At 39.5% G+C, this 27,507-nt stretch overlaps 1 protein-coding gene and 1 long non-coding RNA gene across 14 annotated transcripts in view; both read right to left on the reverse strand.

Moving 5' to 3' along the window:
- Positions 1-15,281: 15,281 nt before the first annotated feature.
- On the reverse strand, positions 15,282-18,662 carry LOC138736293 (uncharacterized). Its single transcript, XR_011340217.1, has 2 exons — positions 18,591-18,662; positions 15,282-15,603 (listed from the first exon to the last, which is right to left on the reverse strand). It is a non-coding gene; the product is annotated as an uncharacterized lncRNA (long non-coding RNA).
- Positions 18,663-19,320: 658 nt separating this feature from the next.
- cdkn2a/b (cyclin-dependent kinase inhibitor 2A/B (p15, inhibits CDK4)) overlaps positions 19,321-27,507 on the reverse strand; it is a 57,359-nt gene continuing 49,172 nt past the window's right edge. For 9 of the 13 annotated variants that reach the window (XM_069926923.1, XM_069926884.1, XM_069926988.1 and 6 more), the window contains 2 exons: positions 21,448-21,591; positions 19,321-19,740 (listed from right to left, as the gene is read on the reverse strand). In XM_069926923.1, coding sequence (XP_069783024.1) covers positions 19,465-19,740; positions 21,448-21,591 — 420 coding nt within the window. In that variant the 3' untranslated portion in view covers positions 19,321-19,464. The other 4 variants (XM_069926957.1, XM_069926966.1, XM_069926985.1 and 1 more) reach the window with 4 other exon arrangements.

Here is a 27,507-nt window from a genome sequence, read left to right on the forward strand (position 1 = left end):
TAGACTTATTATCTATGTACTAGTATGGGTGGGGGGAAGTGCTATGGGAACGTATTAAATCATCACACAAGTTACGTGGGTCAGTGGGAACCCACATGCATGGGTGATGTGATTACATTAGCGACGCTGTAAGTGCGCAGTTCAGTTTGTGTGTCCGCCATCTTGTTAAAAATAAAGTGTACGAACTGTTCCATTAAAGAAGTGACTAAATTAATGCGAACTCAACAGTAGTTTGCATGGAAAAAGAAACAACCCTCGAACAGAAACAATATAATTTCTCTTTCCACAGCTGCTGTCTGATGTATTTTTTGTGTGGGTCCATAGTCTTGACTCTGCCTGAAACTATGCATTGCTTATTGCATGTGTGAGTGTAAAATCTTTTATTGGTGGTATCAAATATTGTCTTCTATGTGCTCCCATATACAGTATATGAAGTTTATTTTTGCTCTTTGCATTTTGCCCTGAACATTGTAGGCACTGGCACAGGACTAATTAAGGCCAGGTTTCAAATATTTGCTCTAGATATAAAAAATGCTAGTGTACATCCAACATATTAAAATATAACATTATTATTTCCTTTTTACTATTTCTAGCAGCAAATCCACTGAAATTCAAGCTGAAAAAGGCGATTTGTGTTTTCACTGAAAAACCATGTTGCATCATGCCAATTTCATCAGACTGCTACCTGGCATTGTTACCAGGAAGAGCTTTTATGATCATATATGATATTGTTCCTGAATTTCCCTGAGACTGTACCCAAAGAAACTCCAATGGCATGGTTACACCAATGTACAGCACAATCCAGGCAAGCATTTTTGCTTTATACACCCCAGTTCGAGTTCCCTTTGCTATGCCAAGTTCTTTTATTGCTTTGTAGTTCAAGTGCATATCTAGGTTTCCTTTAATGCATTAACACTGTTAGCCTCAATTATCATGGTAGAATAGGCTGAATGGAGTTATGGCCAACAGTGTCAAAGATAAACATTCATGCTTAGCCACCTCCATGTAATTAAGTCTCAACCTTACATCGGCCCATGATGTGCTGAGAGACAGGTTCCAGCTTGTCTATCATGTTAGGACTCCTCATTCTCTGGTCACCAACACAGAAACTCATAGGTGACCAAAAATGTACCCAGGAACCTGCCTCTGATCCATTGGCAGGCTAACTTGGCATCAGAGCACTACACCTGTTCAAATGAATAGGGATTCTTGACCCTGAATAGTACACAAGAAAAGGTAAGTGTGGTAAGGTCAGTACTTTAATTTTTATGTTTTACTACAGTTTAAAATTGAATACTTTAGGATTGTAATAGGGTTTTAATAAATGTTAAATATTTTACTAAAGATACTTAAAACTATTGCAAAACTTTGACAGACCTTAAAGCGAAATGAGGCTCCATCTTGCCTGCTGACAGTGTGTTCCAGGGCATTCCAGAGTCAGGGCTTGCTGAGACCCAAGGCCTACTGCCCAGAAGTCCCCATGTCTCCCAGGTGCAGGGTTCAGCTCTCCACAGACTGAGAAAGTCCAGCAGCAACCAGTCTAACAATTGACCCAATTTACATTGATTCACCCATTGTTAGCACTCTGTGGGTGAAATTTTGCCTGAATGTCCTATTCTATTTATTAGTGACCCCTTGGCCTGATGTTTGTGCTGTTTATCAGTGTAATCTAGCTGAATGCAGTGAGACCAGCTAAAGACACAAGGCAATTCAAAGCAGAAGCCAGATAAAGTCAAAATCCAATGTCCACAATCTAAAGCAATGCTATGGAAATTATTGTGATAGATCCTAAATCCATTACAACAAAGCTACAGCCCATGTCCGCATAATACACATTTCCATGTCTTCAGTTATAGACTCATAGACATTTTACAGCATAGAAAAGGGGTGTTCAGTCTATTGTGTCTGTGCCAATTGAAAAAGAATACTCAGCAAAATGAGTTCCAGATTCCTACCATCCTCTGGGCCAAAAAAAGTCTCACCTTCTCTAATCTTTCTGCCATATATGTACTTTCTTCTGTTTCTATCACAATGTATCAATGAATAATTATTAATACAAAAAAATTTCAAAACATAAGGTGAGTTGAAATCAGAGATTCAACTTCGGAACTTCGACAGTCTTCAGAAGAAAAGTCTCATTTGTTTGTTTGACTGAGTTCACATCATTTAATTCTGCCCTGAATAACCCTAACCAGGGCCGGTTTTAAGCCTATTTGACCGATTTGATCAAATTGGGCCCCGCGCCACAAGGGGGCCCCGCGCACATGTTTGAGCCCAGGCCTTGAGCAGAGAACACTGTGATAGACTTCGTTTAAACTGGCAAGAAAATAATAATACTATAGGCCTTATAAACTGAGGGATTTGTCAGTGAACTCGTGAAGTTATTGCCCTTAATTGATCGTATTATCTCAGTGAAATATTTTTAGGAAATATGTCTTTGATTAAACTACTGGCTATAGGCCTCCTTTGTCTCCCTTGCCAAAAATTTCATGTTTCGTATTCATTTGACCCAGTAAGATAGATGTATTCCGGAGCTGATGAAGCAACTCATTATTATGAAGATCAAAACAGGCTATAGGCTAATCAATAAGAGAACTTTAATATGAGATTGAGATAGCGTCATGCTAGCCTATAGCCTAGGCTTAAGCAGTTAGTATGAGCGTAAATAGCCAAGGCCTAAGCGTAGAATTTCTGACAATGTTAGCAATTGTAGATGGAATTGGTGAGGACATTCGGGTCTTGTAAAGATGAATAACCCCGGTTAGGTTAGTTTAAGTTAAGGCTAGGTCGCTGTGCGGGTTATAGCCAACATCTTTACAAGCTAGTTTATAAGGTTATTCAGCTATAGGGGCATGTACTGTACAACTCGGGGTTATTCATCCTTACAAGATCTGGATATTCTTAGCAAGGCTGCCTCTGTCATTGTTTCATAATTTTGCAGTGGTTTGATTTAGTATGAAAATAGTACTAGGCTACTGTTACTAACTATACTATTGCATTGCCAGGGCTTAATATAGCCCATTTCATGTTTTTGGTGATTTGGAACAGGTGCAGTTTAGCTTGACCATATGGATATTGTTTTCTTTGGGGGCGAATTTCATCCATTACACGCATCAGTTTTTCCACTGATTTTCTAGCCAAATATCTAGCAACAAACTAGCGCTAGACATTTGACTAGAAAATCAGCTAAAAAAATGGCAAAATTAAAGTGCGTCCCCCCATTCTGGAATGTAACCTTAACTAACATAACCCAACCTAACTAACTTAACCTAACTAACCTAACCATTACTTAAAAAAAAAGCAATTCTTACCTTATTTGAAATTGTCGTCATTCAACAAATCCAGAATCGGTCATTTGTTTTGCTGTTCTGTGGCGTTCACAAGTTGAGAGTTGGGTGCGATGTTCCAAGGTCAGCAGCTGACGTTGGAACAATGTAAAGCTAATGAGCAAAATGACGTGGGATTGACGTCGGTTTCTTACGTTGTACCAACGATGACGACAACATTGTTCCACTGTTGGAACAACGTAGACATGTTATCAGGGATGGCGAGTCCAATTTTATAACAAATTGCTAACATCAAGTTTTTTGTGTAATTTTAAATCTAAATATTTTAAAATATACTTCTTTTACCTATTTTATCTTAAAAATATAGCCCAGAGAATTAGCTGCTTAAAATTTATATGTCATTTTATATGGGATGCACAAGACAAAGGGCGTAAGTATTTAAGCGGCAACCAGAAACGAACACTGGCCAAGGCTAAGGTAGCTGAAAATGAAAAACATAGAGGTGGTATCACAAAATTCCTTGTCACTCCATCTTTGAAGTGCCCATGTATTGAGGATGAAGAAAACAAAAACAATTCAGAAAATGACAATACAGCCTTGAGTCCAATTACAGTTGATGAATACAATGATGAAATTGATAACAAGTTAGAAAAGGATGACACAGCTGTGAATCAAATTGAAGACAATCTCACTACACCCCAAGACAGTGCCAAAGCGGCAAGTCGACTTATAGCCGAAAAAGACCAAGCCCAAACATCACGCAATGATGGATCATCCTTGAGTACAGTTGTAATTAACATTTATGGTGACCCAGCCAACTGGCCAGCATACATAAATCAAAATGTAAGAGATTATTTAACAATGAAAGGTCGTCCTATTCCAGTGAACAACTTTCCACGAAATGAAAAGGGATTGTGTTTTTCAAAGTTTCACTGTTAGAGGAAACTTCCAAATGGGGAGTATGTTGAAGGACCTTGGATTATATACTCTCAGTCTGCTGATTGAATTTATTGCTTTTATTGTAAACTTTTTAGTAAGAACACAACCAGTCCACTATCAACAAGTGGATTCAACAACTGGTGTAATCTTCATACAAGGTAGTGTGAGCATGAAAATTCTAAAAACCATTTGGAAGCCACATAGAGTTTCTGGGAGTTATACCGAAGACTTTGTAGAGGACAGACAATTGACAAAGAACTTGAAATAATCGTCAATGAACATGCAAAGCACTGGCAGCAAGTATTCAAAAGGCTTGTCTCAATAGCGCAGTTTCTTGCTGAGAGAAATCTAGCATTTAGAGGAACAGAGGAAAAAGTTGGTAATGAGAGTGTACACAATGGAAACTTTTAGGTCTTGCTGAGCTGTTTGGAAAGTTTGACCCTGCTCTTGAACATCTGTGAAAAGTCAAAACCCACGAAATTCATAATCACTATTTAGGAAAAGATACTCAGAATGAACTACTAGACATTATGGCTGCAGCTGATTTGAATGAGATACTGAAACGCGTAAAAGCAGCTAAGTACTACGCCATAATTTTCAACTGCACACCTGATATGAGACACCAAGAGCAAATGTCTCTAACGATCAGGTATGTGTCTGATGGTAACTTGGCTCCTTCAGGTGTTTATGAACATTTCATAAAGTTTATGCAGGTTATGAGAATGTTCTCATAAGAGGCAAAAGATCAAGCTTTAGATGATCCAAAAGAAGCATACAGAGTTCAGTGCTTCAGCTTAGTGCTAGGCAAAGCTAGAGTCTAGATTGAAGCAGTTGAAATGCCATGTAAAATTATTTGGATTTTTAAATAACTTTCAGAGCTTACAAAAGGTGGAAATAAGGAAACACACAGCAGACCTTGAAGGAGCTTTAACTGACACCATACTAAAACAGAGCACTGATGGAGGGGTAGTTACTGAAACAACTAAAGACGTGGATTATTATCTTTTGGCCGAAGAACTTGAAGCTCTGAAAACTTTTCTTCCCTTCAGTGTCATTAAGTCTCAAGCTCTGTTTGAATACCTGATAGTAAATAATCGATTCACAGCATTTCCTAATGTTTTTATTGCTTTGAGGATTTACTTAACAATCCCCATAACAGTCGCATCGGGCGAAAGAAGTTTTTCAAAACTAAAACTGATTAAAACATACTTACAGTCAACAATTTCACAAGAGAGACTAAACAATTTGGCAATGCTGTCTATAGAAAATGACATGACTAAAACCATTGATTTTGAACTTAATTTGAAAGATTTTGCAAATAAAAAAGCCAGAAAAGTCTGTTTCTAAAGGACCTGCATAAACAGTATGACTATAATTGTCTTAACTTGTATTAAAAAATTAAAACTTTCATATTGTCTTTCAGTATTTAGTATATCAAGCATTTAATGCTTTTTGGCTAAGACTGGCATACTACATGAAATATAAAACATCAATTTCAACTTTTGTAGAGGCCCCGCTATCAATTTTCTAATTGGGCCGCGCAATTCCGAGCACCGGCCCTGACCCTAACTACCACATTTGCTAATATCAGTTGCTAAGCTCTGATGTGTTTTATGTGAATAGTTTGTTCACGTGACCCATAAAGATGATAATCCAAAATATGTAATATAATTCATTCAGTTATGAAAACAATTACGCTGAAGCAAAAAAATAATGGCATCTCTCGTCTTTAAAAACAGAAGTAAAGAAGTAAACACTGGAGAAGGCCATGCAACCCTTAAAACTGCCTCACCATTCAATATCAGGATGGCTGATCCTGTTCCACACCTTCCACACCCATTCAATTCCTCCAGCCTTTGGTTCCCTTAATATCTAAAAGTCTGTTCATTTTGAAATTTGAATGTACTCAGCAACTGACCATGTATAGGGCAAGTAGAGAATTCAAAAGTTTTAGTTGCCATAAAGAAATTTCTTGGGATTATATTTAAATTTATTTTGTCATATTATACCTGGTCTAGTAAGAAGGGTTATTCTGCAAGCATTCAAGCAGATCAACTCTAACATGCAGCCATTTAAAATAGATGAACAGGACTGCAATTACAGAGTTTGGAGTTACAACGGAACAAAAGGTTAATTATGCAAGGGCAGCAGGAGAGAACGATATGCAGTTCATTCAGGAGCCTGATGGGAAGAAATAGTCTATTGTGCAATTTCACACTTTCCAGCCTTCTACTTGAATAAAGGACGGAGGTTAGGGTGTTTTGGTTCCTCCAGAGTTTTTGCTGCATTTTCCATCTCTTTCCTGTCTGGTGTATCATCTAAAGATTGAGTCCCTTATGTCTGCATTAGAACATTACAGCATTCTCCAAGATACATCTTCATCTTTCATGGAATCTTGTATGGATGAATAAGATTACATCTCATTCTTCTAAATTCCTGTGAGCATTGATATGTTACAATCTTTCCTCATAGGCACCTCTCCACAACTCCATCTCAGAAATCAACCAAGTACAGAGACAAAATTACAAAAAACATTCCAACAAAGTCTCACCAAATCCTTTACAACCTCAGCAAAACTTCCTTAACTTATCCTTTGCAATTAAGGCCAACAATTAAAGCAGGGGTGGCCAAACCGTAGCTTGCAAGCCACATGTGGCTCTTTGATATGTGATGTGTGGCTCATGGAAATATGTTGGCTGGAGGAGATGCCGGCACTCCTGAAGCCACCCCAGGATACTCCAAATCCCTGTAGCCAGACCAGGGGGTCCTGGGATGGTTACAGCCCAGTCTGCGTGGCAAGGAGAAGGAAGAGCGAGTCGGCACTGGAGGAATGGCTCCTGCAGAGGAGCAAAGAGCAGTGCATGACCTGGTCGAGCTCTCCTCACTCGGACCAGACCACACCAGAGCACCGCCAACATGGTGGTGTGCAGTAGGATGGTCAGGCAAACCTGAGAGTCCTCTAGGGAAAGGTCACAGAGGTTGGGAAACCAGAATTGGCCCAGGAGAACTCCAATGAGGTAGGGGATCTGTCCAGGAACTCTGTCAGAGGGGAAGCAATATGATGGAAACTGAGAGGAGAGGCTGGAGTGAGTATCCAATGAGGACCTCATCCAGGTGCCAAGCCAAGGAAAACTGGAGTTGGCAGCAGCAATGAAGGTCCTATCAGTGGCTACAGGCAAGACCTGGCCCTACCAGATGGAGTGTCAGCACCAGGCAGCAGATGTTAGACCGTTCCATACCCCAGCCTCCGTTCCCAGCAGACACTTCCCCCTTTCCGCCAGTGACTGGGAACAGGGGAGCGGAGGGTGGATGGGAATAAGCAAAGCTGTGGGCCCCCTGGCCTCGCTCTGCCACAGGAGGCAGTTTTGTTTAAGGTCACTTCCCATATCGTGCGCTCAGTCGTGGATGCTGAAATAGGGCAGGTACCTACAGAAACCAATGGCAGCTGTATTCCCAAAGAGAGCACATCAGAAACAGAAGCAGGAGTCATCCATCTGGCCCGTCAAGTGGCTCCCTCATTCAGTGAGATCACAGCTGTTCTGGCTGTGAACCCAACTCCACCTTCCCCGTTATGATGCAAAAATGTACTTATCTGTATTGTAAATATATTTAATGAGGCAGCCTCTACTTTTCGACATTGTTGTACCTTCAAAGCTGATAACCCCCATTCCTTTGTAACTGGATTTTGATTTCCTTACTTACAGATCTGTTAGGCTGAGTAATATTTTTTCCTCCAGTCTCACCTTGAATACAGGAAATGTCCCAAGGTTGCGTGCTGAGCCCCCTTTTATATTCTATCTTTACCTCCGACTGTGTTCCTATGTATAGTACAAACTTAATTATTAAGTTCACAGATGACACCATGGTGGTAGGCCTGATTACAAGGGACAATGAAATGGCCAATAGGGGTGAGGTTCAGCACCTAGCTTTGTGGTGTTCCAAGAACAATCTGTTACTCAATACCCAAAAGACCAAGGAGATCATTGTAGAATTTAGTGGGGCAAGAATCCACACTCACATCTCGATTTACAACAATGGAGTGGTAATGGAGCATTTACAGAACTTTAAATTCCGGGGGGTCCATATCTCTGCTGATCTCACTTGGTCCTTGAATTCATCAATTTTGATCAAAAAGGCACAATGTCTTTTTTATTTTGAGATGCATGAGGAAGATACATCTCTGATCAAGATTTCTATAGGAGCACAATTGAGAGCATGCTGTCATACTATATTCCAGTGTGGTATGGGAATTGTACTGTACAAGATAGTAAGGCATTCCAGCAGGGAGTGAAAACTGCCCAATGGATTGTTGGAATGCAATTGCCTACTTTTGAATCCATCAATAAGGAACAATGTTTGGGCAGGGTGAGAAATATTATCAAAGACACAAAACACCCAAACCATATTTACTCTCCTACCATCAGATGAATGCTATAGGAGCCTTCGCTCATGCACTAACTAGGCTCAAAATTAGCTATTTTTATGAAGCCGTGACAAGGTTAAACACCAAATCTTGACACTGAGTGGTGCCTCACTTGTATTTTATAATCAGTAATTTTTAACTATTCATTTTAGAATAGTGTGGTTTTAATTGCATATGGTTCATTGTATGTTTTTATTTAAGTCTCCATACTTGAGGAAGGATATACTGATCTTGGAGGCAGTCCAGCAGAAGTTCACCAGGATGATCCTGGAGATGAGGGGGTTGACCTACTAGGAAAGACTAAATCAATTGGATTATACTCATTCAAATTCAAAAGAATCTTATAGAAACATATAAAATTATGAAAGGGATAGAGAAGATGGAAGTAGGAAAATTGTTTTCACTGGTAGGTGAGACCAGAACTAAGGAACACAGACTCAAGATTCAGAGGAGTAAATTTAAGACGGAGATTAGGACAAACTGTTTTTCCCCAGAAAGTAGTGAATCTATGGAATTTTCTACCCTGGGAAGCAGTTGAGAGTACTTCATTAAACATATTTAAGGTTCAGTTAGATAGATTTTTGCATAAAAAATGAATTAAGGGATATGGGGGAAAAGCAGGTAGGTGGCGTTGAGTCAATTATCACATCAGTCATGATCTTATCGAATGGTGGAGCAGGTTCGATGGGCTGGATGGCCTACTCCTGCTCATATTTCTTATGTTTTTATCATAATTCTATTTTAAATTCCAGTCGATGGTGATTGTGCTTCATTGGTTGGTCTACCAGCACAATGACAATAAAGTGGATCATCATCTCTACTGCTTCCTTGGGCAGAGATTTCCAGAAAAAAACCAGTCAGGATTTTAAAAATATTTGGTATATGTATCTTTGATTATTGAAACTAATACAAATGAGCAGTTTAAAAGCTAGATACACTAATATTATTATATACATCCGTGCGGTACTGGATGTAAACAGCGTCTTCATTGTTGGGGTCTTTCATGGCTTGGTTCAGCATCATGCTGAAGAAGATTGAAAAGAGGGTTGGTGCGAGAACACAGCCTTGCCTCACGCCATTGTTAATGGAGAAGGGTTCAGAGAGCTCATTGCTGTATCTGACCCGACCTTGTTGGTTTTCGTGCAGTTGGATAATCATGTTGAGGAACTTTGGGGGACATCCGATGCGCTCTAGTATTTGCCAAAGCCCTTTCCTGCTCACGGTGTCGAAGGCTTTGGTGAGGTCAACAAAGGTGACGAAGAGTCCTTTGTTTTGTTCTCTGCACTTTTCTTGGAGCTGTCTGAGGGCAAAGACCATGTCAGTAGTTCCTCTGTTTGCGCGAAAGCCGCACTGTGATTCTGGGAGAATATTCTCGGCGACGGCGCACGGATGGCAGTCTCTTCAATCTGAGGTGCCTACAAGCTCACACCAAGACACAAGAGCAACTTGTCCGTGAACTACTCTTTGCAGACGATGCTGCTTTAGTTGCCCATTCAGAGCAAGCTCTTCAGCGCTTGATGTCCTGCTTTGCGGAAACTGCCAAAGTGTTTGGCCTGGAAGTCAGCCTGAAGAAAACTGAGGTCCTCCATCAGCCAGCTCCCCACCATGACTACCAGCCCCCCCACATCTCCATCAGGCACACAAAACTCAAAACGGTCAACCAGTTTACCTATCTCGGCTGCACCATTTCATCAGATGCAAGGATCGACAATGAGATAGACAACAGACTCGCCAAGGCAAATAGCGCCTTTGGAAGACTACACAAAAGAGTCTGGAAAAACAACCAACTGAAAAACCTCACAAAGATAAGCATATACAGAGCCGTTGTCATACCCACACTCCTGTTCGGCTCCGAATCATGGGTCCTCTACCGGCATCACCTACGGATCCTAGAACGCTTCCACCAGCGTTGTCTCCGCTCCATCCTCAACATCCATTGGAGCGCTTTCATCCCTAACGTCGAAGTACTCGAGATGGCAGAGGTCGACAGCATCGAGTCCACGCTGCTGAAGATCCAGCTGCGCTGGGTGGGTCACGTCTCCAGAATGGAGGACCATCGCCTTCCCAAGATCGTGTTATATGGCAAGCTCTCCACTGGCCACCGTGACAGAGGTGCACCAAAGAAAAGGTACAAGGACTGCCTAAAGAAATCTCTTGGTGCCTGCCACATTGACCACCACCAGTGGGCTGATATCGCCTCAAACCGTGCATCTTGGCGCCTCACAGTTTGGCGGGCAGCAACCTCCTTTGAAGAAGACCGCAGAGCCCACCTCACTGACAAAAGGCAAAGGAGGAAAAACCCAACACCCAACCCCAACCAACCAATTTTCCCCTGCAGCCGCTGCAACCGTGTCTGCCTGTCCCGCATCGGACTTGTCAGCCACAAACGAGCCTGCAGCTGACGTGGACTTTTACCCCCTCCATAAATCTTCGTCCGCGAAGCCAAGCCAAAGAAAGAAGAAAAGAAAGAAATTATATACATATATTTTAAAAATATTTATATAGATTTTTTTGTAACAAAATATCTATGTAAGAGTAAAAATGTGTGTGATTTTATTTTCATGTCTGACAGCTCTCCAATATCTGAAGTTTATTATAGGTGGCTGTTGTGTTAAGCCACCTATAATAAACCACCCCTGAATTAAAGTCTTCTTAATTCCCTGCAGTATCTGAATGTTTATGTTCAGTGTCACATGAACCAGCTCATCAAGGTCACCTCTACACTGACATTTACTAATGCACTACATTTATTTCCCCAGAATAATAAATATTGCTTTCTTTATTTTATACCATTACACAATATCATATTTCCCCACATTATCATTCATCTGTCACCTTCATGCCCAATTACTTAATCTGCCCATAATTCTTTGCAGCTCACTTTCCAATTAGGTTGTACCATCATGAAAATTGGGTGTATGACCTTTTTTTCCCAATTATATTATTAATCTGTGAATCACCAAGGGTCCAGGACTAGTCCTTATGATATCCCCCAGTAAACAGGCTGACAACCTGAGACTGACCCATTGAATCCTGCTCTCCAATTTGTCCTTTAACCAATCCCCAATCCATGCTAGTGTGCCACTCACAATGTCAAAGAACACCAACAAACTTTTAAAACAATAATCAACTGTCTATTGAGAAGCCTGATGTCAATCTTAGTGTTTTGGCAGCTGAAATCTTATGTTATATTTTAAATAGATCTAATATTGCAGTTTAAGACTTTATCTTGGTTGACTTAACACTGTTGCCTAGAGATCCCTTCTCCCCAGCTCTGCTGGTGTTATTACCATTCTCAACCAACAATATGACTACATCTGAATGGAAGATGTCAGAAACATTGTCTGTAACAGCATTTAGACTATTTGAGACACACTCACTTCCTTCCATCTACAATTTTACATTTTAGAGAGGAATTACATTTTGATTTGCAGAGTTCCAGTCTAGATCATTGTGCCTAACTGACCCCTTTCAGTCAGAAAACCATGCAAGGCTTCATTCCAAATAACTTATTGAATTGAAATTATGACCTAATTTTCCATTCTGTTTGATTTAAATTGTCTTAAATCCAATAAAGGTACATTTTGTCGAGATCCCAAGTTGTCCAGGTTCAAATACAGTGCAAGTAATTTGAGCAGATCCAATTATATGAGATTGGTGACAAAACTGTTAGATTTGCTTCCATTTTCTAACTCTTTTAAAATGTTTTTACAATTCTCCCCTCTGCTTAATAGACTGGACTTTTTGAAGCTTGATTCTATTGGCCAGGTGGTTAGAAGCCATCAGATTTTTAAACATGGGTAGGACTAGCCATTCTAATCTGCTCTTGGCATGGATGATGCAAATATCAACTATCCCCATGGAAACCGAACACAAACATTTGGGCACCAAGAATTATTGCATCACACTGTGGGCAGGAGCCTACAAATCAACATATCAATTTATGTGACAGATTAATTACCAGTCAAGCTCTGTAAATTCAGCACCAGACCCTGGAGGAATTCTACAGATGTACTCCATTTGTTTGAAATGGATTCAGTCGATTCAATCTACACTTTCTGCTGCCTTGCAAAAGCAGCCAACATAATAAAATTCTCAATCCACCCTGGCCACACTCTTTTCATCCTCTTCCCATTGGGAAGAAGATTCTTGAATGGGAGATCACACACACCATTCAGATTCAAAGAGTTTCTTTCCCATCATTTTCAGACTCCTGTAATTCTGCACTTCTGTAGTGTTTGTTAGATGCACTATATATGGGTTGACCAGTTGGATTGCTCATAAAATGTACTCTCACGGTATTTGGTTACATGTCACAATAAGCTTACACTTTGACCCTGTTCCATCTTTCAATATTATCGTGGCTGATCCTTTGTTTCCTTGCCAATAAATATTTACCTCTCCCTCTTAAATATATTCACGTGGTTACAAGTCCATGCGAATATATAGAATTCGATGAACCTTTACTCGATATAAAGTACATCTGTAAAATGGTTCAGTGATACTCCAAAGGGCTGTTCTACTTACGGAGCGATAGGGGGAGAAATTCGTGAGCTTATTACTTACCGTTGTCTCTGAACTGTAGACATTACACGAGGAGAGAGAGCTCTGAACGTATTTCAGGAAGGAGGTGGATAAATGGAGACAGATAGCATGGTTCCTGGTGCATGAAAGCATTTATAAAGAATGGTTTACATAAATGCTTTAAAATGTTTGACTGAGAAGGCTTAATTTTAAAACTATTAATGGTATTTCCGGTAATTTGATCAATTCGATACAAAACAACTGCTTTTCAATCATCATATCTATTGCTAAAGATTGTTGGACTGGGTTTTTTTTTCCCAGTATATAAAATACAACCTACCTTCCCACTAGAATTACAACCAAATATGCACAAAAGGAAACCAGAGGGACTCAGCGGGCAGACAGCGTCCATGAAATGAAATGGACAGTCAACACTTCGATAAAGGGTCCCGACACGAAGCCATTTTTCTCCATGGATATTGTTTGACCAGCTGAATCCCTCCAGTTTTGTTTTGTTCACTCAAGATTTCAGAAGCAGCCGTTGTGTTTCGCAACCATACGTCTTCACACTTGAGCATTTTTTATTTAAAAAGTGAAGTTACTTCCAACTAAGCTAATGGGAAAATTATATTGAAGCAAATGTGGAACAATAGCAGTAAAATCGCATTTTTAAAGGGTGGTGACTGCAAATTGTACGGTAAAAGAAAAAAATGTATGAGATAATACTTAAAGATAAGACGTTGCCGCCAAGAACTAAAAATCAGCCCTGAAATAAATATATACCCAATAGCTTTAGAGCAAAAAAATCATTTTGATAATTAAAGGCATTGCATGAGACATACAACATTAAAGGCTGAGCTAAATTAATCAAGCTCCAGGACCATGTTCTCACCCAGATTTGCTTCCAATATGGCCTTTTGCTTATGCTCCCCCCCTGTCCTTTCTTGCAGTAAATTTTATAACTGGCTCCTGTCTGGTTTTTGCTCTCACCTTGAAGAAGGGCTCAGGCCCGAAACGTTGGTGATGCATCTGCCTCTCCTATGGGCGATGCGTGACCGGCTGAGTTGTCCAGCATTTTACAGCGTCTGCAGACGAAAGCTCCTTTCATTATTGTTCGTGTGTGTGTCAAAGAATTTTAAATTTGATCTTATGCTTCTCCCCAACTATGTATATAGTTTATGACCTGAATTAAACAATAAAGCAGCGAGCGTCATATGACTCCGCGATATTTGCTGTCAAGCCTTTTGGTGAAATGTCTCGACCTTTCTCCAGTGGAAGCGAATGGGGAGTATTTCAATATTTTACACTTGCGGCTAACACAGTTTACCAAATTACTATCTGGGTAGGTCCATTTATTTCTGCACAATTTATTGGCAATTTAAAAGCTTGTTCTTTGAAAACATTGCTTTTTAGATTTGTTGTGTTTTACTTCATCTCCGCCGGGTAAACATTTCCTCCTTTAATGCACCCAATCGTCTATCGCTAGTATAAATCAAGTGAATCCTGATATTCGAAATGAAAATTCAAAAGGAGAGAAATTCTGGACTTGGGGAGGGGGACTTTTGTCACCTGGAGAACTGGAGAAGATTTATTTTGAGTTAATACCATGCAATAGGTCACCGTTTCTGATTTCAGTTTACTTTTTAATTTGTTATAGTACGCCTCTTAACGAACGCTCTCATTTGATTGATGCATTTATAAACCATACCATGTTTTAAGTGTTTTGAAGTCCCCTCAGATTAAATCAAAGCGGACTAATACCTCGGGCCAGACCTTCATATTTTCTATTTGGGGCTCGGCGTCCAGTATTTTCTGCATTTCATTCATTTGCTTTTGCGGTAACCCACAAGGCACATTATGATACATCATGGGAATAACTACAATCTGAAAATGACTGTTTCAAAATAGCAGAATTTGCAAGCGACATTTATGAATCGAATGCATCGCGGTTATAAAACAATGCCCAAAAATTTGTACGATAATTGTAGTTGTTCAGTATATGAACGATGGGCTTTTTTGTTCCATTTGCATCTTGCTGATCCAAAGCGTTTGTTTACTAATAATAACGGTTCACGAATTATACTAAACATTGATCATGAGGAAGCGGGTTTCCCATTTTATAACTGAATTTTATTTAAAATATCATGGAACATTCTCATCAGTTATTTCTGGTGTTCTCCTAATCGCATGTGTTTTTGAAACTATTGTCCATGGACATACGCGTGTTGGAAACAACATTCCAATAGGAGCGACCCAAATACGTTGTTAAAATTTGTCCAACTAATTCCAAGTCAATCCAATATTGTCCATCATTGTAAAGAATCGCCATTCAACTGAAGTAGTTGGACAATTGGTGAAACAGCACAGCAGAGGCCCTCCAGCTGAACGCGTCCATTTGATAAGGCATGGCATATTTGTGCCAGTGATGCTCTGAAAGGAGAAGGATTACAAGAAGGTGTTGATTGACTCCAAGGTACAAATCATAGCTCCTTAATTTTGCGTTTAACTTTTTTTTCTCCTTGTATTCTTTCTACATCTTTATGTTTGCATTTTATTTTGGGGTCCGTCGTGTTCCCTGTTTCCAGACCAGATTACTCTGTAAGTGCTGTTTTAGGATTTTGTCTCTTCAAAATCTTCTTTCTTTGGCTTGGCTTCGCGGACGAAGATTTATGGAGGGGTAAAATCCACATCAGCTGCAGGCTCGTTTGTGGCTGACAAGTCCGATGCGGGACAGGCAGACACGGTTGCAAGGGAAAATTGGTGGGTTGGGGTTGGGTGTTGGGTTTTTCCTCCTTTGTCTTTTGTCTTCCAAATAACCTGTCATTAATTCCATTCAGAGTTCTAAGATGATCGTTATGGAATGAAGATCTGCCGGGACCAATGCCTGAAGAGGGCGCACAAAATCAGTGAACCGGTGCGGACTCGAAAGGCCAACCTGGCCTGTTTCCGCTCCGTAAATGGTTATATGGTTAAATACCGCCCAAAGGGAGGCATTTCTGAGGGACTTCAACTCCATCTCAATCCAATTTGGATTTTCATGTCTTTTTCCATGGCACCAATAGGAACATATTTCTTAGGTTTATAGCCCAGTAGTGAAATCGGAAATTGGGTAGGGTTAATCCCCCATTACTGTTCAATCTATGTTTCTCGTTTTGCCATAGTATATGACATAATTGATTCAAAATTGTTCAAAAAGGGCAGGAATAAATATCAGAAGTGATTGAAAGAGGTATAAAAATGTTGGTAGAATATTCATTTTAACCAAATTAATGCGATTAATCATAGCCAATGAGACTGGACATCATCCTTTAAGAATTCATTTGGTTTGTTGACTAAAAGTTTTCTTTAAAATGATATTTTTTAAATTCTTAGTTATACCCCGCATAGTTGAACTTAATAATAGCACAAAGAATGAAGATCTGGAATCAACTCAGAATTTTTTTTGGACTTACAGGATTTATAGTTACAAGTCTTATAATATCTAATTATTTATTTTAGATGCCACTTTTAAAGACTGGAATTTTTAAGATGTTAATAGTTCAAAGATTTTTTATACAACATTTTATATTTCTTCAATTGAAGTTGATATTTAACCTATCGAATAGACATTATTTCAGATATTATCAAATATGACATTTTGTCATGCGGTTTGGTCATGTATAAATATACAATCTTTTTGGAAAAAAAATTCAATTGTTTTTAGAATATCTGTATAAGATTAAAATACCTTTAGATCCAACAGTATTTTTATTGGGTAGTTTGCAACCTTTGAAAGGTCTGGGATTAGATAAATTTCAACTTGCTTTTGTATATTTAGCATTATCTGTAGCAAAAAAATGTATTGCTAGTACGTGGAAAGATACGAATATGATTGATATTAATAGGTGGCATAATGAGGAAATATTGTTTAATAATGGAAAAAATTACATGTTTTGTGTGATAATTATAATTTTTTTCTTCATAAGTGGTTGTTATATTCAAAATATTTACATTTTGATTTACATTGATTAGATTTTAATATGTATACTTCATTTTTCTTTATTTTTTTCTCCTTAGGAGAGTTGGCTGAAGAGGGGGGGGGGGGGGTTTCTCTTTTTTCTCTCTTTTTTCTTTTATATAAAATATAAAATGTAATGTTCATGATATGTTACTTATTACCTGTATAAATAAAGTGAATAAATAATTTTTTTTTTTAAATGACATTTTGTTTGCTCTGAGCTTTTAACATTTCCTACTCTTCCAGACCCAAATTTTATCGATGAACTCTTCAAGTTACAATCTACTCAAAGGCCTGATATCTCCTTTATATTATAAACTATTTAATATGAAAACCATTTCTTTAAGTGAAATTAAAAATGAATGGGAGGAGGATCTGAATATCTTTTTCAATTTTAGACCGGATTTACAATTCATCATTGTGTGGAAATCATAGTCTTATTCAATTCAAAGTGCTACATTATGTACATTTCCCCAAAGTCAAATTGCTTGAATTTATTCTTATATTAGTTCACTTTGTGACAATTTTAAAATTTTCAGTGCCTTTATTACATACATCTTTAATTATCCTAATTTGCAAAAATATTGGACCAAAATTTTTCCATCATATTTATGATCACTTTAGGGTAAATGCACTGTTTGATTTTCCAAAGATATAAATATTATTTTATCTTCTATTCAAAGACAGATTATAGCATTCTCCACTTTTTTTTAAAGCAAGAAGAGCAGTTCTGTTAAAATGGAAAGATGAATAATCAATGGCTATTAGATATTATCCTCTGTAAGTCTGGAGAAAAGTAGTCAAAATGTCACAAAAATCAAGATTTCTTTTGATAACATCATAGTGTCTCAAAGCCCATTTCTAGCTCTCTTCCATAATTTGACGAGTTCGGTGCGATGATGAACGTCCCTGGCCATGCTTGTTTCGATCCCTCCCCCGAGGCCGCTTGTTCAGATGTAACACTACATACAATATGAATTTTAACCTTGATTGCTGTGGGTTTGAATTTTTCTTTTCATTTTTTTTTCCCGAGTTACCTCTTACAATAATGTATTAACGTTTATTTGATTTAAAATGAAGTAGTATTGCTACTGAACCATATGTTATTATTTGTAAATCTGACTGTTTCATTGTAATTGATTTACTGCTTTTTTAAAAAATTGTTTTATCAGAAAAACAAAAAAATAATTTTTAAAGAAAGAAAATATTGCCCATCAGGTCCCCTTTTAGTCTTTTGCCTCACCTCAAATCTATAGTACACGATGTTTTGCCAACCAATGTAAACCTACTCCATAACAATTTAATGTTTCCCTTCCTTATAGCTCTCACACATTTGAATGTTCCACCCCGGCAATACATTTTGGGCACCGGCCTCTCTAAAATGGCCTCTGACTTCCCCTCTAAATTTTTCTCCACTCACCTCAAACAGTTATCCTATGGTGTTTCCTACCATTGCACTGGGGAAAATGCTCTTCAAGTTTTAGATTCTCCTATCCTGAGAGGAAAAACAAGAGACATAATTTGCCTTATTCAAGGTCCTCATGATTTTAATAAACCTCTAAGATCACCCCTCAGCCTTTCCCTCTTCATTATGTAATATATTTTATGCTTTAAAAAATTTGCATTACTGCTACATTTTCCAGCTAATCCTCCTAACGCCCAGCAGTTCCTCTTTAAACGTTATCACATTACCTGCATTTTGTTCTATTTACTTGCACGTTATACAGACTATAAAAAAAAGACACTTCCGATTCTCGTTTCAATCATCTCTAAGGTGCGAATCAACACGAAACAAATCAAGGAGCAATCTGAAATTAATGGAATATTCTAGGAATGCGGGGTATTTGAAGCTGACAACCGAATGACTATAAACCCTGACTACAGCCCAGTCCGGCCATCTGCATTGTTGATGCCATCACCCAGGCTAAGTGGTGGTGGTGGTGGGTGACAAAGCTCAACACATTCTGCTCAAGTGGTCTCAGAAGTACAATCCATCCGAAAACTATTCGTGCCTCAGCAGTAGAAAATCAGATATCGGACCAGATAAACAAGGAATAAACGGAAAAGGCGAAAATATCGCTTTCGGCACCTCCGATATCACGAACTACATAACGCGATAATTAATGTATTTATAAATTAAAAAATACAAATGTAATTTAATCATTTATTCAAAAGCATTAAAAACCAAGATATTGCATTTCCAGTCGTTCCTTTCAAGTTTGTCATATTTTTGCACGTTACTCAAGGGTATTTCTACTACAAACTAGAATTAAGAGAGCAAAGGAGATAAACAGTTAGACACCCACTGAAGTAGCTTGGTTTAGCTGAGACAGATATTTCACTACATCATCGTGGTTATTTTCTTTCGCCAAGTCGATGACTCGTTTATTCTTTCCATCCTTGAGATTGATGTCAGCATTTCCAACTTCTACCAGGACGATTAAAGTATCCAAGTGGCCCTCACGGGCGAGATCGTGAATCAGTGCGATACCGTCCGCATCCTGCTGGTTGGGATTTGCTTTGTATTCCAGTAGAAGCTTGCATAAATTTGTACAGCCCATTTTCATCACCTGAAATGGAAGAGAGAAAAGAATGATTGCCTTTCATTTGTATGGAAACAAAGTACAAAATAGAAATTCTGGAAAAACTCGGCTGGTCAGGCAACTTCCAGTGAAAGTGAATTAGTCAATAATTCAGTTCGATGCCTTGCCATCAAATCCATGTAATGAAACCAAAGCATACCACGGTGGAAGAGACATCTTCATCCATGGGTTGCTTCACTTCCCTTAAAGTTAATTTCCAGCACTAACATTAATAAGTACACGCGAATGTTAATTATTTAATTTAACTACACGATTAAGTATACAACAAATTATCAATGTAATTATGTTCTGCCATTTTATTTACTAACAGTTTAATTTTCATGTTGCATTTGTTTACGTTTTATTTATTAGACTTTTTTTCTTTGCTTAGTTTCCGAAAGTTGCCTGTTTTACGTGTAATATTCTAAAGCGTCAATGGCATCATAAAAATCTGCAACATTTACAAGAACCTGACTCAAAGTTACAAATGACTGCATCAGTTCAAAGAAAAATTAAACATGTTAAAATAATTTCTATTTCAATTGTGCAAAGCTGCAGCGGCGTACCTCCATTCCCAAATAAAAAATAAATTCGGAAAAACAACTTGTATAACTTGTATCCTTTTAAAAATATTCAAATTGGTTAAAGTCAATTCAAATAAATAAATATGCTTCAAATACAAATATTTATTGCATAGAAAAAATATTTTTAAGTGTACAAATTGCAAATTAAAATAATGCAAAAATATAATTTAGAACCAACTCAAACACAGAAAAACAAGCAATTTATTTGGGGATAAGTTGCAAATTTTGCAATAACAGCATGAACTATGTAAAAGCTTCCATGGTTTCTAAAATATAAAGTAACATTCGCCCACAGAACTCCACCGCGGGCCTTCAACGCTTCCAAATTCTCTGGCTGTCGAACACTCTACTACCACGCTCCAACGATCCTGGCAACGCTTTTACTGTCAATTGTGTTTTTGTGGTCAATATTTCTATTATCCCAATTAAATAACAAAATATACACTTTAAATGATAATATGGCAACATTCCAACGATACGCATTTATTAAGAATTATTTTATATTATTAAAGAGTATTAGAGGAAATATGTAGCAAATTCTCCTGCTGTAATTTCACATGGTACTGTAATTAACGGCAGAAATGAGAAATAATCTGCTTCGAGCCGACTGTTTTCAGGAGAGCAGTTTCCTGTCAGGTTAGCAACATAAACACTTTTAGAGATTTTTGGACGAATTTCTCTATTATCACTGAAAATTTATGAAATCTAACCTTGCAAAAGTTACAATGAACGGATAACTATCGCTTTCTTACAAATACAGCTATTAAATAGTGGCAAAATATCGATTTTTAAATTTATAATTCAGCATGAAGAACATTTCGATTATTTTGTGTTCAACTTTGTTGTTATTCTTTATTTCCTTTACAAAGGCGAGGGTCTCTCAAATGCTCCTATAAAGTTAGTCAAATGACTTAACAATATATTAGATCATTAAGAAATATACTTTCGCTCTGAAGTCGCAGCCCCTCCAGTTAATTTTACTCCAAAATTTGAATCAGCAAAACGAATTGAAACTCGTTTGGAGACATAGCAATAAAGAAAAAGAAAGCGTGTTCATGTACAGATGGTATAAACCTTGAAACAAATGTTATCGATGCGCCAAGAAACTTACCTGTAAAGCAGTTCTGCCATATTTGTTGACTCCATTGGGGTTAATTCCATTTTCCAAAAAGTACTTCACCCTGGTGATGTCTCCATTGGCTGCCGCTGTTGTAAACTCGTTGATATCAGCCATTGTATTCGTTTTTCTCTGATACTGTTGAGAATATAAGAGCAATAATGAATGCAAACTCGCTGCTGCTATTCCAACCTGCCTTACACGGATGGACAGGTCTCTTAAGTCAGTAGCCGGACAGTCTTCAAGGTTGGGGCGAAACCATTATACTGAATTATTTAGAAGCTGCGTGCTTTACCCGTTAGCTTCCTCCTTCGAGGAGGAGTTGCAAGCTATACGCGGGATTAGGGACGCCAACTCCGACACCACCCGCCTTGATGATATGTTGGGACTTGCCGGTGCGTGGAGACCGCCTGACGTCAACACGAGAGAGGGCGGGCGGATTTGCGAGCCTGCGCAGACTGCAGAGAGGCTCGCTTGGAAATTGCACGCGTCCTGGAGACGGAGAATTGCGCGTGACAGCGGAGGGGAGGTGCTACGCCGCCCGACGTAGGCCAATGGCAGGGGTCCCTCGATGCAAAGGATACACACTTCGGGAGAGCTGCCCATTCATGAGAGCGTCAGCTGCCGCAAGGTCTGCTCTGGGAGGCAGGGCGCATGGTCCAAGGACACCGGGCCCAGTCGAATGAGGAGCCGACCCGGGTCCAGGACTCCCGGCGACCTCGGGGGAGGGAAGCTTCTGGTCAACGCCTTGGCAGATCAGAGCGGGGTGTTTTTTTGGTTGCACGTTGACTGATTTAGTTTCCTGTATTACGAAATTGAATCCATACAATTCAGTCCGTGGGTTGAACGCTGATAAAACAGGATGATGCTGTAATTATGATCGGAGCGCTCATTCTGCAATAATGGTGGTGCATTTCATTGAAATGGGGCCACCTTCCTGCTAAAGATATGGACACCTGGTTTGGAGTTGGTCTGTTTTGAACTCATTAAGATGCGCACCTCAAACCATATTTTCCTCAAACCACACGACATTTCAGCTGTCGCTCCATTCCGGAGGTTGCGAAAGGCGCGATCAAAAATGGGATTCGAGGGTGGAACATTTTCAGTGACAGAAAATCTTCCAACCCGGCAGATCATTGAATGTTTTTTTTAAATTGAATCAGATTCTGGAACTGCAAACTCTTCACCGAACGAGTGATCCATGGTCATGAAAGAAGCCGATGATCGCGAGTGTTAGTCTGATCCTGGCTCTCAGCTTTAATCCGCGGGACGAGATGAACCACGTTGAGCTCAGCGCGGGATTTACTCGAGAATATCAGCCACAGAGATACTCGAGTCTTTTTGAAGTAGCGAAGAGGGCCTCCAGAAAGCAACTGCGGACACACCAAGTCAACTTCCCAGATTCAAACTTCTTTTATAGTTTGAACCCAAAAACTAACCCCGTAACGTATTGGCTGGATCATTTCGTGTCCTCGTTGGGGCAGCTGGTCCTTGCTTTTGTTTTAACTGCCTTATCCGATAACGAGCACATGTAGAATATTATTTTCTATTTTTGAGAGGCATTTGAGTAATACATTAGCATTTTTAAATGTTATTCTTTTGGAAAAGTGGCGTTTCTCGGCGAAAATGTTTTACCTTTATGTGCTTTGCAACGGGGCAGTAAATTAACTGTCGCCTTAATTCCATCTCCATATCGATCCTTCGGCGCACTTTCCCTCCTCCTCAAACGCTTGGGGTAAAGGCACCCGCGCCCCACCGGTGCATTTATTCGACCAAATCAAGGGCGTGAACGGGTCTCGGATATGGCTGGAGTGGAGGGGTGGGCTAAGTCAAAAGGTTGTTTGAGTCGTCGCAAAATAGGTTCCAGCGATAAGTATCAAGCACGTGCGTATTTTATGTGGACCCCCCCCCCCATAAAAAAACGCGACTGATCTTCGGGACGTTGTTGGAGCATGCAGAACTATAATAAAGTGCTTCTGTCTTCTCGTGGACGGTTCGCTGTCAGATTTTTACATGCTCAACAACGGAGGCACACTCCCCGCTCCCCTCCCGCTTTTCAAAAATGAGTGGTGCTCTCGAAATTAAACGCAACTCTCTTTTACAATGAGGATAGTTTATCTCAACTGTTTACATAACGTTATTTCCCTCGACCCATAGATGTCATTATCTTCTGTTCGTGATAGAAACTAGATTAAAATTGAGAATGTTAAATTCCTAAAGAAAGATGAACGTATCTCATCTGCCAGCTTGTTGCATCTATCTTTTTTATTCGGCCTTTCCTTTTCGCTTCTGAAGTCTGCATTCTTCCAATACTGGAGTGGTACTTTATAAAATGGCTCAGAAATTTACAGCACAGTGTAGATCCTTCGGCCCATGCTGCTGTGCCGAACCAATAACTTCCTCGAGCAATTGCCTAGATTTTCCCCCACTGTATCACCCTCCATTTTTTCTCAGTTCCATCTAACATATTCTCTGAAAAAAACATATTGCATCTGCCTCCACCACTATTGCTAGTAGTGCATTCCATGCACTCACCACTAGCTGTGTGAAAAGCTTACCCCTTTATCCTCCCATGCACTTTAAAACTATGCTCTATCGTATTAGCCATTTCAGCCCTGGGATAAAGCCTCTGGCCATCCACACAATCAATGCATCTCAACAGAAAGTTCCCCCATCCTTTCTCACTCCAAGGGGAAAAGACCAAGTTCACTCAAACTATCCTCATAAGGCATGCTCTCCAATCCAAACAGCGCTCTCTCTATAGCATCCACACCCTATAGTGCAGTGACAAGAACTGAACACAATATTCCAAGTGGGGTCCAACTAAAGTATTGCAATATTACTTCATGGCTCTTGAAATTGATTCCATGGTTAATGAAGGCCAACACACCATACACCTTATCAACACTATCAATCTGTGCAACAGCCTGTGTATCCTGTGGAAGGACATCAAGATCTCCCAGTTTGTCTATACTGCTCTATGCCCTCCCATTAACATTGTATTCTCTCTTTGAATTTGACTTATTTAAATGCCTCCTTATTTTCTGAATGAGGCTTGCATGGGGAACCTTATCAAATGCCTTACTGAAATCTGTATACACTACATTCACCACCAACTTCAACAACATGCTTTATTACATCCTCAAAGAATTCATGTTGACTATGCCTAATCAGAGTACACCTCTCTAAATGCTTGTAAATCCTATCTCTCAGAATCTTTGCCAGCAGGTTGCCCATCACAGAAGTCTTCTCGACATCAGACAGACTGGTCACATATTGGGAGATTGCTTTGCTGAGCACCTCCTCTCTGTCTGCAGTGACAGTGACCTCCTAGTCGCCAACCATTTCAATTCTGAGTCACACTCTCAGATTCACATGTTGGTCCATGGCCTCCCACCCAGATTGGAGGGAAAACACCTTGTTTTCTACCTGGGCACTCTCCAGCCAGGTGGCATTAACATTAACTTCTCTGCTTGCTGCTAAACTTTTCTTTCACTTCCCCTTTCCTGCCTTTCCAGTTCTCCCCTCCTTTCCCCTTTACCCATCCCTCCTTCCCCTCATTGCTACTGTCTCCTCCCTCCTTTCTCCACCTCTCAAATCCTGCCTTTGCCACCCCCCTCTTCCACCCTTGCCGGCATTCTCTCATACCCTGATGAAGGGCTCAAGCCCAAAACATTGGTTATGTATTTTTATCTTTGCTACATAAAGAACACTATTTGACCTGCTGAATTTCTCCAGAATTTTGTGTTTTTACTTCAACCATGATGTCTATTTTTGTGATTTACTTCCCAATAATGAAATTTCATGCTTTTCCAAAGCTCCAACACGTCTTCTTATTTTAATGTCAATATGCTCAATCATTTCAGTCTACTTTGCCATCCTCACAATTGCCAAGGGTCTTTTTTTCTGGTAAATAATGAAGTTTTCATTAAGGACCTCTCCTATCTCCTCTGACTCCATGCTGATGTTTACACTATGACCCCTGATTGGTCCTATTTTCACCCGACTCATCCTCTTTTTCACCACAAATGGTGGGGTTAATCTTGATTCTGGTTGCCAAGACCTTCTTATGGCCCCATCTAGATTTCATAAATCTTTTCTTATGTACTTTCCTGGCTATCTTGTAATTCTCTAGACCAGTGGTTCTCAACTATTTCCCCCCCCCCCCCCCAACTCACATACCACCTTAAATAATCCTTTACTAACCACAAAGCCCCTATGGCACAGGAAAACCACTGGTCTCATTATCTTCTGTTTGTGATAGAAACTAGATTAATATTGAGAATGTTAAATTCCTAAAGAAATCTCATCTGCCAACTTGTTGCTTTTTTATTCGGCCTTTCCTTTCCACTTCTCACCTCGCTTCTGAAGTCTGCATTCTTTCAATACTGGAGTGGTACTTTATAAAATGGCTCAGAACACAGAAATTTACAGCACAGTGTAGATCCTTCAGCCCATGCTGCTGTGCCAAACCAACCTACTTGAGCAATTGTCTAGATTTCCCCCACTGCAATTCCAACCTTTATAAACCTCTCATAAGTCTTTCTTCTTAACTAGATTTTATACACCACATGTCCACCATAGTTATTTCATCCTTTCCCTGCCTCAATTGAATATACTTGTGCAGAGTCCCAGGCAAATACTCTCCAAACATTTGCTATATTTTGCTGTACATTTCCCCTAATACATCTGCTCCCAATTCACACTCCCAAGATCCTGTTTAATAGCATCATTTTTCCCACCCCAATTAAATGTTTTCCCAAATTGTCTATTCCTGTCCTTCTCCAGAGCTATAGCAAAGGGGAGAGTGTTATTATAACTTTCTCTGAAAGATTTTCCCACTGTGAGATCTGACACCTGTCCTGCTTCATTTCCCAATACCAGGTCAAGTATAGTCTTTCCTCCAGTTGGCCTTTCTACATATTGTGCCAGAAAACCTTCCTGAACACTCTGAACAAATTCCACTCCATCCAAACCCTTTCCAGAATTTGTCTCTCTATGTGCTCCTCCGTGATTCTGGTATTCTTGGTGGTGGTGGTGGTGGTGGTGGTGGGGGAGGGGGGGGGGGAGGGGTGGGGGGGGGGAGTTCTGTAATATACACACAGTATTTACTGCCCTCTTACTGTTCCTGAATTCCACTCATATTGTCTCAGTAAACAACCCCATTCACTACTGCCCCCTTTTTTGTTGCTCTGATAGTATCCCTGATCAGCAATGCCACTCCTGCACCCCCTTTACCTCCCTCCCTGACCTTTTGGAAACATGTAAAGCACAGCAAATTCAGCAGGGATCCTTGTCCCGCCACACCCCCACCCCCCCCCCCCCCCACCTCACACACTTTCTTCTGCATTTAATGGGATGTTTTACGTGGTTTGGTAATCAGGATTGGTTTTATCTCAGTTCTCACTTTTACAAGAGACCAATGTTCTTTGAAAATTTAACAACGTGTCTTGCTAGGTGCAGTTATTTCAAGCTGAACTGAAAGTGATATTTTGGAATGTATTTAACTTTTATGTGACAATTTCCATTTTTATCATTAATCTAATTACGTTCATTTATTTAACACTCTTTTACTGTATACGACTTAATATTTTAATATTTCAATGCCTTTAACTTCTATTCGAACCTATATTTATGGAAATATACTACGTGGTTCTGGAGAAACGCCATCTCATCTTGGTGTTTTTTTTTTCCGTGCGAGCATGGTATGAACGATAAATAAAGGCGACTTGGCTTGTGAGAATTGAAAGAAATTGTCTTCTTTGTCATTGAAAGAAAAGGGAAGGATGACAAAAAACTATAAAATATATTACTGAAAACCCTGTAAACACACATGCTGGGGCAAGGAGCATCAGTGGAAAGAGGAAAGGAGCTCGAACCGTTAACTCACCTTCAGTTTAAAGATAAACGACCTTCTACCTGAAAACGTTAACCGTTTTAATTTCTACAGATGCTATCCGAAGAGCTGAGCATTTTCAATGATCTGTTTTTCTCTGCTCTGTTATTTGAATGCCTAATGAAACAATAATTTGATAGTTTCATTTGTCATTTTCT

Source organism: Narcine bancroftii, chromosome 1, assembly GCF_036971445.1.
Source record: "Narcine bancroftii isolate sNarBan1 chromosome 1, sNarBan1.hap1, whole genome shotgun sequence".
NCBI classification, from domain to species: Eukaryota; Metazoa; Chordata; class Chondrichthyes; order Torpediniformes; family Narcinidae; genus Narcine; species Narcine bancroftii.